This window comes from Salvelinus alpinus, chromosome 23 (genome assembly GCF_045679555.1).
Source record: "Salvelinus alpinus chromosome 23, SLU_Salpinus.1, whole genome shotgun sequence".
Taxonomy (NCBI): domain Eukaryota; kingdom Metazoa; phylum Chordata; class Actinopteri; order Salmoniformes; family Salmonidae; genus Salvelinus; species Salvelinus alpinus.
The window spans coordinates 36,559,892-36,573,364 of NC_092108.1; the positions used below are offsets into that span (position 1 = coordinate 36,559,892).

At 41.9% G+C, this 13,473-nt stretch overlaps 1 protein-coding gene across 1 annotated transcript in view; it reads left to right on the forward strand.

Moving 5' to 3' along the window:
* Window positions 1–415: 415 nt before the first annotated feature.
* LOC139550898 (neuropilin-1a-like) overlaps window positions 416–13,473 on the forward strand; it is a 51,398-nt gene continuing 38,340 nt past the window's right edge. Inside the window, exons 1-2 of the mRNA XM_071362142.1 lie at window positions 416–1,163; window positions 1,838–2,018. Of these exons, the coding sequence (XP_071218243.1) occupies window positions 1,094–1,163; window positions 1,838–2,018 (251 nt within the window). The 5' untranslated portion in view covers window positions 416–1,093. The remainder of the gene's footprint in view (window positions 1,164–1,837; window positions 2,019–13,473) is intronic.

Below are 13,473 nucleotides of genomic sequence, written 5' to 3' on the forward strand. Positions count from 1 at the left end.
ATAATAGTTGGCCGACACACTCTGCTATACGCAATAGGCTACAGAAAACTGTTACGACATGGCAGCATTCTTAGTGTGTTCTTTAATTGGAACAGTAGACGGCTTTCCATGGATCAAAATATTCCTCTTAGAGTTGAAGTGCCATTAAAACAATATATAATACTGTAATTGCATAAGAATATAGTAGCCCACTGCAGAAGCAAGGATCTATCAGAAGCAAGGCATCAAGTGAAGTGCTTAAAGTGATTATTCCGCAAAACCCCTTATGCCATTGTTATAAGGGCCTATTGTTATACGTTAAACGCTTGTTGTTTTTTGAATTTGCGACAGGTAGCGTAAGATTAGTATATCAAAATGAATGGTAGAACCTTGTTTGTGCATTATGTTCATTCCTTCCAATCCAGAACCTCTCCCTCTGCTGTGCGCTAGCGGGAGGAGGGCGCACGGTGTCTTTCGCTCCTGCCCACTCTTCTCGTAGTGATCTGTCTGTGCGTCTTTGCGTCTTGGAGCTGGAATTTGGGAAGTGGAAATGCCACTGTTACTTTCACAGTTGGCGTCAAGTCGAATGAGAGTGACCCTCTGACATTCTACTGTGTCGGTCAGACAGCGCGCATCGGGAAAGGGCCGAACCGTTACCGAACGAACGCAGTCAAAAGGAATAGGAATTGGGGGATTTTAGACGGGGTAGTAGTGAGTGTATGAGATATTATTGAATCTTTTAAGTTTTTTATTCCACTTTTGATATACAATTATCAGTTATCGATTGATAGCCTAACTATTGGGGCACTTTAGGCGTCTGGATTTTCGGAATCAACAATTGTTTTCTGCGATTGGATTATTATTATTATTATTTTCCTGGGAAATGGCAAGTTCTTATTCTGCGAGAGAAACACGACTTTCCGAGGAAAGAGGAAACAGCCTCTGAATAGGCTACTAAAGGATGCTGGCAACCTGAAGCTGTCAGACGAATTTCTCCTACATTTCTGAGACATTTGTTGTTTTGCTTTGAGGACTATAAAACGGTGGACATATCAAAGTTTCTTTTTTCTTTTTCTTTTTTTCTTTTTTACAGATTTGTGTGTTTTACATTCCAATGATGTATTGTGGATTTATACTGTTATTTTCAACCCAACTCATTGTTGTGGCTCCATTGATTCAAAGCGGTAAGTGTACACTGTTGAAATATCATATTTTCTAACATTGGCCTTATAAAAGCCTTAATTTGCACGATTTGAAATCACGACTCACCTGTTTTCGTCATGTCTACGGAGGTGCACCTAGGCTACAGTACAGGGTTTTGCTAGACGCATCTGAAGCCTAAGCTCTCTAGTCTAAATCAGTTGAAAGTCAACCTTTCCAAAACGGTAGAGTTTATTGGTTATGTATTTATCTAAAGGTATCGTTCCCTCAACAGTAGGGAGAGGGAATAAATGTGTTTTGTTCCAAGGTGTTCGGTGTCATGTATTGTTTATGGTGTCGGTAAATGGGCACTTGTGAGAGCATGTCTTCATATTTGCTATGTTATTTACTATTCATGTAGTAAATAACAAAAAAAGATACAAAAATGACACAAAGTTGCTTATTTCTGACTCATATCTCATGCTTCACTAGTTTTGAAACAAGTACACTGGTAAATGTGTGTTTTTACATCTTCTGTTAATAATTTCCACTGAGGATTGGCAGACCGTTATTACTCTTTTTTTCTGAATGATAAAACATATATATTTTTAAAGGGTCGTCTACACCATCGTCTTGTTTTTTCCTGTTCATTCAAAAATCAGATGTCATTTCTCTCTCATGGATTTCGTTTTTAAATAATTATCTCTGTCTGTTTTAGTTGCAGATAAATGTGGAGATAACATTGAGATAACCAATGCAGATTATCTCACCTCGACTGGCTATCCGACCTCATACCCTCCATCACAGCAATGTATGTGGGTGATATCAGCCCCAGAACCGGGCCAGAAGATACTCATCAACTTTAACCCTCATTTTGATCTGGAGGACCGAGAATGCAAGTACGTAACGCGCTCTTTTTCTGGACGTAGTGTGTGACTCTGCCACCTATTGGTCAATATAAGAACTTTATATTCCAAGGATTCCTTCTGGGGCCGTAGGTATCAGAGTAAGAGTGCTGATCAGCCCCACCCACCCCATGTTTTCTATTAATTTAGGTCTACAAGGCAAAACTGATCATAAATAAACACTCCTACTGTGAGACGCTTGATGCGAACATGGAAGAGGACTAGACTGGAGCATCAACCATTACCTACTTAAGGGTGTTGTCATTTGAGAGGAAATATAATTGGATCGATGTGTTTTGGTTTTATTATTTGATTTGCTCTGTAGTGCTGTCTACAATATTGTTGGGTCAAAGATCACTTGTATTTTGCCTGGATGTGGGCAAATGTAGCCTAGTCCCTGTCTTTAGCTGTGCTACCTAGTGCTGGTCATTGATTATGATTTGGGTCACACATACAGTATATAACAGACACACACACACACAACAACACACATGCACTCGGCACCTTAGGTTAAGTATGCATTCTCACTAAAGCCCATATGTTCACAATCTACCATAAATAACCCAAATTTTATAATGATCCCTCTGTCTGTGTAAATCACAGGCTCACTGACTGTCTTGCACATGGGGTCCTTGACTACTATTAGATCACATTTCACCACCAAGGGACCTATAAAATGTTAGCACTCTTTAGGATTCTGGCAGATACTGGATAGTGTATAGCTTTCTATAAGGAGAGATGTTCTTTGGGACCATGTTTGGAATGCCTTCAGTTCCTTGCTACTGCATCCCCAAGTTTTTCGATAGCAACCAAGTCTGTGTTTTTGACTCTGATGATAGGTTTACTGTAATATTCATTCTGAAAAATACTACAATACAGTGCCTTCGGGAAGTATTCAGATCCCTTGACTTTTTCCACATTTTGTTGGGTTACAGCCTTATTCTAAAAATGATTGAATTGTTGTTTTCCCTCATCAACACAATACCCAATAATAACAATGAAAAAAAATGTTTTTAGAAATGTTTGCTAATTTATTAAAGAGAAAGAAATGTAATATCACATTTACATGAGTATTCATACCCTTTACTCAGTACTTTCTTGAAGCACCTTTGGCAGCAATTACAGCCTCAAATCTTCTTGGGTATGACGCTACAAGCTTGGCACACCTGTATTTGGGGAGTTTCTCCCATTCTCTGCAGATCCTCTCAAGCTCTATCAAGTTGGATGGGGAGCATTGCTGCACAGCTATTTTCAGGTCTCTCCAGAGATGTGCGATCGGGTTCAAGTCCGGGCTCTGGCTGGGCCACTCAAGGACATTCAGAGAATTGTCCCGAAGCTAATTCTGCGCTGTCTTGGCTTTAGGGTCGTTGTCCTGTTGGAAGGTAAACCTTCAACCCAGTCTGAGGTCCTGAGCGCTCTTGAGCAGGTTTTCATCAAGGATCTCTGTACTTTGCTCTGTTCATCTTTGCCTTGATCCTGACTAGCGGAAAAACACCCTCACAGCATGATGCTGCCACCACCATGCTTCACCGTAGGGATGGTGCCAGGTTTCCTACAGACGTGACGCCTGGCATTCAGGCCATAGAGTTCAATCTTGGTTTCATCACACCAGAGAATCTTGTTTTTCATGGTCTGAGAGTCTTTAGGTGCCTTTTGGCAAACTCCAAGCAGGCTGTCATGTGCATTTTACTGAGGAGTTGCTTCCATCTACCAAAAAGGCCTGATTGGTGGAGTGCTGCAGAGATGGTTATCTTTCTGGAAGGTTCTCCCATCTCCACAGAGGAACTCAGAGCTCTGTCAGAGTGACCATCGGGTTCTTGGTCACCTCCCTGACCAAGGCCCTTCTCCTCCTTTTTCTCAGTTTGGCCAGGCGGCCAACTCTAGGAAGAGTCTTGGTGGTTCCAAACTTCTTCCATTTAAGAATGATGGAGGCCACTGTGTTCTTGGGGACCTTTAATGCTGCAGACATTTTTTGGGTACCCTTCCCCAGATCTGTACCTCGACACAATCCTGTCTCGGAGCTCTACGGACAATTCCTTCGACCTCATGTCTTCGTTTTTGCTCTGACATGCACTGTCAACTGTGGGACCTTATATAGACAGGTGTGTGCCATTCCAAAGCATGTCCAATCAATTGAATTCACCACAGGTGCACTCCAATCAAGTTGTAGAAACATCTCAAGGATGATCAATGGAAACAGGATAAACCTGAGCTCAATTTCGCGTCTCATAGCAAAGGGTCTAAATACTTATTTAAATAAGGTATTTCAGTTTTTTATTTTTGTATAAATTTGCTCACATTTCTAAACACCTGTTTTCGCTTTGTCATTATGGGGTATTGTGTGTTGATTGATGAGGAGTTTAAAAAAATGTAATTAATTTTAGAATAAGGCTGTAACGTAACAAAATATGGAAAAAGTCGAGGGGTCTGAATACTTTCCGAAAGCTCTGTATATAGTGTATAGGATCTATAAGGAGAGATGTTGTTCTTTGGAACCATTGGAATACCGCCAGTTTCTCCAGTAAATTAATCACGGTTGACATTGCGTCTCCGAGTTGTAACGGCAACCGAGCCTGTGTTTTTTACTTTGATGATAGGTTTACTGTAATATTTGTTGTGAGGATTTATTTTATAGCTCATAGTCATGGTTTGGCAAATGTGAATGTGGTTTTTGGCTATTAAACAAAATGTTTAAAATATCAAATGAGGGGCCTTGGCAAAACCACAGATTCCTACGAGAAAACGTACCCCTTTTCCTTTCATCAACAACATCTGCAAACCAAACTCCAAAACGTGATATTTCAATGTCATCTATAAAACATAAAACATATAAACGGTTAGGGTCATTGTCCTACAGTGGTGGCACTGACCCCGGCACACATGTCGGCGGCATGGGTTCGAATCCGGCCCACTGCCCTTTGACTCCACCTTCTCCTACCTTTCCTGTCTTCTCTCTACTGTCTTATCTGTTCAGTACAAAACATAGGAAATACAAAAGGAGTGTGACTGCTTCACTCCTTAATATAGATATACAAAAGTATGTGGACACACCTTCAAATGAGTGGATTCAGCTATTTCAGACACACCCGTTGCTGACAGGTGAATAAAATCGAGCAAACAGCCATGCAATCTCCATAGACACACATTGGCAGTAGGTTGACACATACTATGGACTTTCAACGTGGCACCATCATAGGATGCCACCTTTCCAACAAGTCCTGTTGTGCTGCTATTGTGAAGTGCAACACTCACTACCAAGTTCCAAACTGCCTCTGGAAGCAACGTCAGCACAATAACTGTTCGTCGGGAGCTTCATGAAATGGGTTTCCATGGCCGAGCAGCTGCACACAAGCCTAAGATCACCATGCGCAATGCCAAGCATTGGCTGGAGTGATGTAAAGCTTGCCACCATTGGACTCTGGACCAGGGGAAACGCATTCTCTGGAGTGATGAATCACCATCTGGCAGTCTCACGGTCCATACAGAAATGGTTTGTCGAGATCGGTGTGGAAGAACTTGACTGGCCTGGACAGAGCCCTGACCTAAACCCCATCAAACACCTTTGCGATGAATTGGAACGCCGACTGCGAGCCAGGCATATAATCACCAACATCAGTGCCCAACCTCACTAATGCTCGTGTGGCTGAATGGAAGCAAGCCCCGCAGCAATATTCCAACATCTACTGGAAAGCCTTCCCAGAAGAGGGGAGGCTATTATAGTAACAGCAAAGGGGGACTAACTCCATATTAACGCCCATGATTTTGGAATGAAATGTGCGACGAGCAGATGTCCACATAATTTTGGTCATGTAGTATTTATATATATGTACAGTACCAGTCAAAAGTTTAGACACACCTACTCATTCAAGGGTTTTTCTTTATTTTTACTATTTTCTACATTGTAGAATAAAAGTGAAGACATCAAAACTATGAAATAACACATATGGAATCATGTAGTTTCCAAAAAAGTGTTAATCAAAATACACTACCGTTCAAAAGTTTGGGGTCACTTAGAAATGTCCTTGTTTTTTAAAGAAAAGCACATTTCTTGTCCATTAAAATAACATCAAATTGATCAGAAATACAGTGTAGATATTGATAATGTTGTAAATTACTATTGTAGCTGGAAATGGCTGAAGAGGCGACTCCGGGATGCTGGCCTTCTAGGCAGAGTTGCAGAGAAAAAGCCACATCTCAGACTGGCCAATAAAAATAAAAGATTAAGATGGGCAAAAGAACACAGACACTGGACAGAGGAACTATGCCTAGAAAGCCAGCATCCCGGAGTCGCCTCTTCACTTTTGACGTTAAGACTGGTGTTTTGCGGGTACTATTTAATGAAGCTGCCAGTTGAGGACTCTGTTTCTCAAACTAGATACTCTAATGTACTTGTCCTCTTGCTCAGTTGTGCACCGAGGCCTCCCACTCCTCTTTCTATTCTGGTTAGAGCCAGTTTGCGCAGCTCTGTGAAGGGAGTAGTACACAGCATTGTACGAAATTGAATTTCTCAGAACAAGAATAAACTGACGAGTTTCAGAAGAAAGTTATTTGTTTCTGGCCAATTTGAGCCTGTAATCGAATCCACAAATGCTGATGCTCCAGATACTCAACTGGTCTAAAGGCCAGTTTTATTGCTTCTTTATTCAGCAAAACAGTTTTCAGCTGTGCTAACATAATTGCAAAAGGGTTTTCTAATGATCAATTGGCCTTTTAAAATGATAAACTTGGATTAGCTAACACAATGTGCCATTGGAACACAGAAGTGACGGTTGCTGGTAATGGGCCTCTGGACGCCTATGTAGATATTCCATAAAAAATCAGCCGTTTCCAGCTACAATAGTCATTTACAACATTAACAATGTCTACACTGTATTTCTGATCAATTTGATGTTATTTTAATGGACAAAAAATGTGCTTTTCTATCAAAAACAAGGACATTTCTAAGTGACTCCAAACTTTTGAACGGTTGTGTTTATTTTATATTTGAGATTCTTCAAAGTAGCCACCATTTGCCTTCATGACAGCTTTGCACACTCTTGGCATTCTCTCAACCAGCTTCATGAGTTAGACACCTCGAATGCATTTCAATTAACAGGTGTGCCTTGTTAAAGTTAATTTGTGGAATTTCTTTCCTTCTTAATGCGTTTGAGCCAATCAGTTGTGTTGTGACAAGGTAGGGGTGGGTATACAGAATATAGCCCTATTTGGTAAAAGACCAAGTCCATATTATGGCAAGAACAACTCAAATAAGCAAAGAGAAATGACAGTCCATCATTACTTTAAGACATGACGGTCAGTCAATCTGGAAATGTCAAGAATTTTGAAAGTTTCTTCAAGTGCAGTTGCAAAAACCATCAAGTGCTATGATGAAACTGGCTCTCATGAGGACCGCCACACGAATGGAAGACCCAGAGTTACCTCTGCTGCAGAGGATAAGTTCATTAGAGTTACCAGCCTCAGAAATTGCAGCTCAAAAGAATGCTTCACAGAGTTCAAGTAACAGACACATCTCAACAAATCAAATCTAATTTTATTTGTCACATGCGAATAAATACAACAGGTGTAGACTTTACAGTTAAATGCTTACTTACAAGCCCTAACCGACAATGCAGTTTATCCGCATATGTGGTTCCCACCATGAAGCATGGAGGAGGAGGTGTGATGGTGTGGGGGTGCTTTGCTGGTGATACTGTCTGTGAGTTATTTAGCATTCAAGACACACTTAACCAGCATGTCTACCACAGCATTCTGCAGCAATACCCAATCCCATCTGGTTTGCGCTTAGTGGGACTATCATTTGTTTTTCAACAGGACAATGACGCAACACACCTCCAGGCTGTGTAAGGGCTATTTGACCAAGAAGGAGAGTGTTGGAGTGCTGCATCAAATGATCTCAACCCAATTGAGATGGTTTGGGATGAGTTGGACTGCAGAGTGAAGGAAAAGCAGCCAACAAGTGCTCAGCATATGTGGGAACTCCTTCAAGACTGTTGGATAAGCATTCCAGGTGAAGCTGGTTGAAAGAATGCCAAGAGCGGGCAAAGCTGTCATCAAGGCAAAGAGTGGCTACTTTGAAGAATCTAAAATATATTTGGATTTGTTTAACACTTTTTTGGTTACTACATTATTCCATATGTGTTATTTCATAGTTTTGATGTCTTCACTATTATTCTACAATGTAGAAAATAGTGAAAATAAAGAAAAACCCTTGAATGAGTAGGTGTTCTAAAACTTTTGACTGGTAATGTACATAACTAAGGGGTCATTCATCGGAATGTATCGGAAAGGAGGCGGATGTCGTTCTACTTGCATGGCAGCCACAGTTTGTATTGTCTGAACTGAATTCCTCCCTTATCAGATAGAATGTCCGGGGAAGCTGCAGTGCATGACTGCATCCCAAACGTCACCCTATTCCCTATTACACTACTTTTGACAACTCTGGTCAAAAGTATTACACGATATAGGAATAGGGTGCCTTTTGGGATGCAGACCACTAGGTGTCTGCCATCGCTCCCCTATATTTTAATTATATTACAGAGCCAAATAGAACATACATGTCCCTGTGCCATGGAACATGGCTGTAACTATCCAACCAAAGAATCTTTAAACGTGACGGGTCTTTTTGCCTTCAAGCATTAGTACAAAACATTAGGGGTTTTTCTTTGAAGGAAAGGTCTGTCTATAATTATGTTTTCAGTGTGGTGCCAGAACAACAACCTCTCCCTCAACATCAGAAAGACCAAGGAGCTGATCGTGGACTACAGGAAACGGAGGGCCGAGCACACCCCATTCACATCTTAGGGGCTGTAGTGGAGCGGGTTGAGAGCTTCAAGTTCCTCTGTGTCCACATCACTAAGGACCTATCATGGTCCAGACACACCAACACAGTCGTGAAGAGGGCACGACAAAACCTCTTCCCCCTTTAGGAGGCTGAAAAGATTTGGCATGGGCCCTCATATCCTCAGAACATTCTACAGCTGCACCATTGAGAGGGTCTTGACTGGCTGCATCACCACTTGGTAAGGCAACTGCTTGGCATCAGACCATAAGGCGCTACAGATTGTAGTGCGTATGGGCCAGTGTATCACTGGGGCCGAGCTCAATGGCATGTCATCCAGGACCTCTATACCAGGTGGTGTCAGAGCGAGGCCATAAAAATTGTCAAAGACTCCAGACACCCACAGAGACTGTTCTCTTTGCTACCGCACGGCAAGCGGTACCAGAGCGCCAAGTCTGGGAACAAAAGGCTCATTTACAGCTTCTACCCCCCAAGCCATAAGACTGCTGAACAGTTCATCAAATGTCTACCCAGTCTATTTGCATTGACCCACTTTTTATTTTCACTGACCCTCTTGAACTGGCTCTATTCACACTCACTGAACTCTACTCACAGACTCACACATACTACACCGACAGTCTAACACACACACACACAGACACACACACACACATATTGACGCCACACACACAATCACGCTCTTTCACGCTCTTCACATGAGCTGCTACTACTCTGTTAGTTATCTATCCAGATTGTCAAAATCAAATCAAATTTTATTGGTCACAAATTCACATGGTTAGCAGATGTTAATGCGAGTGTAGCGAAATGCTTGTGCTTCTAGTTCTGACCATGCAGTAATATCTATGTTTAGTCACATTTACCCCTACCTACATGTACATTTGACCTCAGTTAGCTCAACTACCTCGTACCCCTGCACATTGACTCGGTACCTGTAGTGAGGTGCGTACTGGCGGCAGAGAAGTCAGGCGCAGGAGAACGAAAACTGATTTACAACGGTTTTGTTTAATATCCATAAACCACCGTAAACAGAACAATACAAATAAATGGGTCAAACAAAACCCAGTAAATACCAGCATACCGTGCACAAGCACCACAAGAAACAATTACGGACAAGGACATGGTCCATTGGTTAAATAACCATTGGGTAAATACACAACATGTAATTGATGGAATTGGAGCCAGGTGTGATGGAAGACAAGACAAAACCAATGGAAAATGAAAAGTGGATCAACGATGGCTAGAAGGTCGGTGACTTCGACCGCCGAACGCCGCCCGAACAAGGAGAGGGACCAACTTCGGCGGAAGTCGTGACAGTACCTGTATTCCTTGTATATAGTCTCGTTATCGTTATTTTATTGTGTTACAGTTTCCCTTTGTATTTTATCAGATTTGTCTTACTTTTTATTAACTCAGCATTTCTGGAAAAGGGCTCGTAAGTAATCATTTCATGGTACATATAAAGTTGTATACACCTGCTGTATTCGGCGCTTGTGACAAACAACATTTGTTTGATTGATTGAATACCCAATTGGGTGGTTGTGAGGGGTTTCCTTCTTTGTGGTGTGTGTCAAGGGGTTGTCAGAAGCTAAAGGAAGGTCATAAAAAGTGTGTGAGAGAGAGAGAGAGAGAGAGAGAGAGAGAGAGAGAGAGAGAGAGAGAGAGATTAGAAATGAGGTTTGCTGGAGAAATGCAGTTTTGAAATCTTCCCTTGAAATCACAGTCGGAACTGACAACATAACATTCATGGAGTGGTCAGATATCAAAATAACATCAATAAGGCTTTTGTGGAGATGCTCTGTGGTTGAGTCGATATGCCAGCATGACTGTGGCCAATGTCGAGAAGCATCAAAGACAGAGGCTGTGTCCCAAATCGCACACCGTGTTCCCTACGTGCCCCAGTCAAAATGTTGCACTGCATAGGGAATAGGGTGCTATTTGGGATGTAATCCTAAATCTAACCAAAGACAGACTTATCTCACACTGACACTAAAATAGCATGACCGATTTTTTTATTTGTTTGAACGGTTTCCTCGAGCGTGAGACCATGACACAGGGAGAGAGAGAGAAAGAGAGAGAGAGAGTGAAAGGTTAGGAAGGAGGTTTGAATCATACTCATAATCACAGACAGCACTTTGAATCATTATGACTCATACCCATAATGATTCAAAGGAGAAATGCCACATCAGCATGGCCTACTGTTCAATCAGCCGTTTACATTTAGGTTTGGCCTAGCGTGTCAACCCCCAGACACACCAATGTGTTTAGCCTCAATGTGTTCGTTTCAATGGAAGCAGAATGGTTCTTTCCAACTGCTTTCCTCAGTAGTGGAGGCAAAAACAGGAAGGCCAGGTGTAGTATTGGATCCAACATGGGTTGTTTGTGGTTTTGCTTCTAAGGAACTAAATTGGGTCATGAACTTCTACAACAATCTGTTTGTTCTCGGTTCCATGGGCATGTTCCTTTTATTTCACCACTTTGAAGTTGACAGGAGTCTTAACAGCTAAATGAAATGACAGACTGATTATATTAGAGCCTTGGAAGGTCAGTCTGCCCTCCCATCTTGCACGTAAATACCGTTGGTGGCTCCAAATTTACTCACAAGAGTATATCCTGTGTCATTTCGTGACATTGGCCTAGGATACAAGTTTTAAAAACAACCATAACAGATCTAGTATACCAAAAGAGACAGTTTCCTGTATGCATTTCGGGACAAATCCTAACTTAAGATCTTTGGCGCTTGTGATTAGGATATGGAAGATTAATGCGAATATCAGAGTTACGACTGATGTGCTTGTCTGAAGTTACTCTCTCTTGAACTTCAAGTCGTGTATCTGAATCAAATCTTAATGCCAGGATGTAGGGTGATTACAGGACTAAAGGCTGCATGAGGCACACTTCATTTTCCCTCGTTGTCCGTAGTTGACGTAACCTTTGTGGTATGACACATATAAAACAAAACCACAACTGCAGGCCTGCAGACTCCCAACCAGCAGTGCTGCTGCTGTTGACCTGGTCAAAGACATTGTCTGAGTACCAAATGGTACCGCTATGTAGGGACTATGTAAGGACTATGTAAGGACTATGTAGTAGGGACTATATAGGGACTATGTAAGGACTATGTAGGGACTACGTAGGGACTATGTAAGGACTATGTAGGGACTATGTAGTGACGAGGGTCTTCTGCTATGGAGGAATGGTCCGGTGATGGATACAACTCTAATTGAATGATCCTCTCAGTGTGGTCAATTGTCATTTCCACTGCGCCACTATGGCTCTGTGGTCATTGTGGTCATCCAGATGAAAGACTTGGGGTTAGTTAGATGGCTGGTGGTGGATGTTATAGAGCCACAGGCCAGTTAGCGTGATGACCGGTTGCACTATGACCTCTTGGACAGACCTCTGGATTTCTTCTTTTCTGCCCTGAGGCTCTTGCATCTCTGCCTTTCCTTTCCTTACCTTTCCTTTCATCTCCTCTCCTCTCCTTTCCTTCCCGTTCCTCTCCTTTCCTCTCCTTTCCTTTCCTCTCCTTTCCTTTCATCTCCTCTCCTCTCCTTTCCTTTCCTCTCCTTTCCTTTCCTTTCCCTTCCCTTCCCTCTTCTCTTCTCCTTTCCTTTCCTTTCCTTTCCACTCCTCTCCTCTACTTTCTTCTCCTTTCCTCCCCTTTCCTTTCCTGTCCTCTCTTTTTTCTTATGACTTTTCTCACTCTATATGCTCACTGAACTCTGTACACTCATCGGTTTCTCATTTTTCTTCTCTACACACATTCTCTCTCTCTATCTCTCTCTCCCTCTCGCTCTCTCATTGTAGCTGAAGGTATAAAGTTGAAGTCGGAAGTTTACATACACTTAGGTTGTAGTCATTAAAACTAATTTTTCAACCACTCCACCAATTTCTTGTTAACAAACTATAGTTTTGGCAAGTTGGTTAGGACATCTACTTTGTGCATGACACAAGTCATTTTTCCAACAATTGTATACAGATTATTTCACTTATAATTCACTGTATCACAATTCCAGTGGGTCAGAAGTTTACATACACTAAGTTGACTGTGCCTTTAAACAGCTAGAAGAATTCCAGAAAATGATGTCATGGCTTTAGGAGCTTCTGTTAGGCTAATTGACATCATTTGAGTCAATTGGAGGTGTACCTGTGGATGTATTTCAAGGCCTACCTTCAAACTCAGTGTCTCTTTGCTTGACATCATGGGAAAATCAAAAGAAATCAGCCAAGACCTCAGAAAAAATTGTAGACCTCCACAAGTCTGGTTCATCCTTGGGAGCAATTTCCAAACACCTGAAGTTACCACGTTCATCTGTACAAACAATAGTACACAAGTATAAACACCATGGGACCACGCAGCCGCCATACCGCTCAGGAAGGAGATGCGTTCTGTCTCCTAGAGATGAACATATTTTGGTGCGAAAAGTGCAAATCAATCCCAGAACAACAGCAGAGGATCTTGTGAAGATGCTGGAGGAAACAGGTACAAAGTATCTATATCCACAGTAAAACGAGTCCTATATCGACATAGCCTGAAAGGCCGCTCAGCAAGGAAGAAGCCACTGCTCCAAAACCGCCATAAAAAAGCCAGACTACGGTTTGCAAATGCACATGGGGACAAAGATCGTACTTTTTGGAGAAATGTCCTCT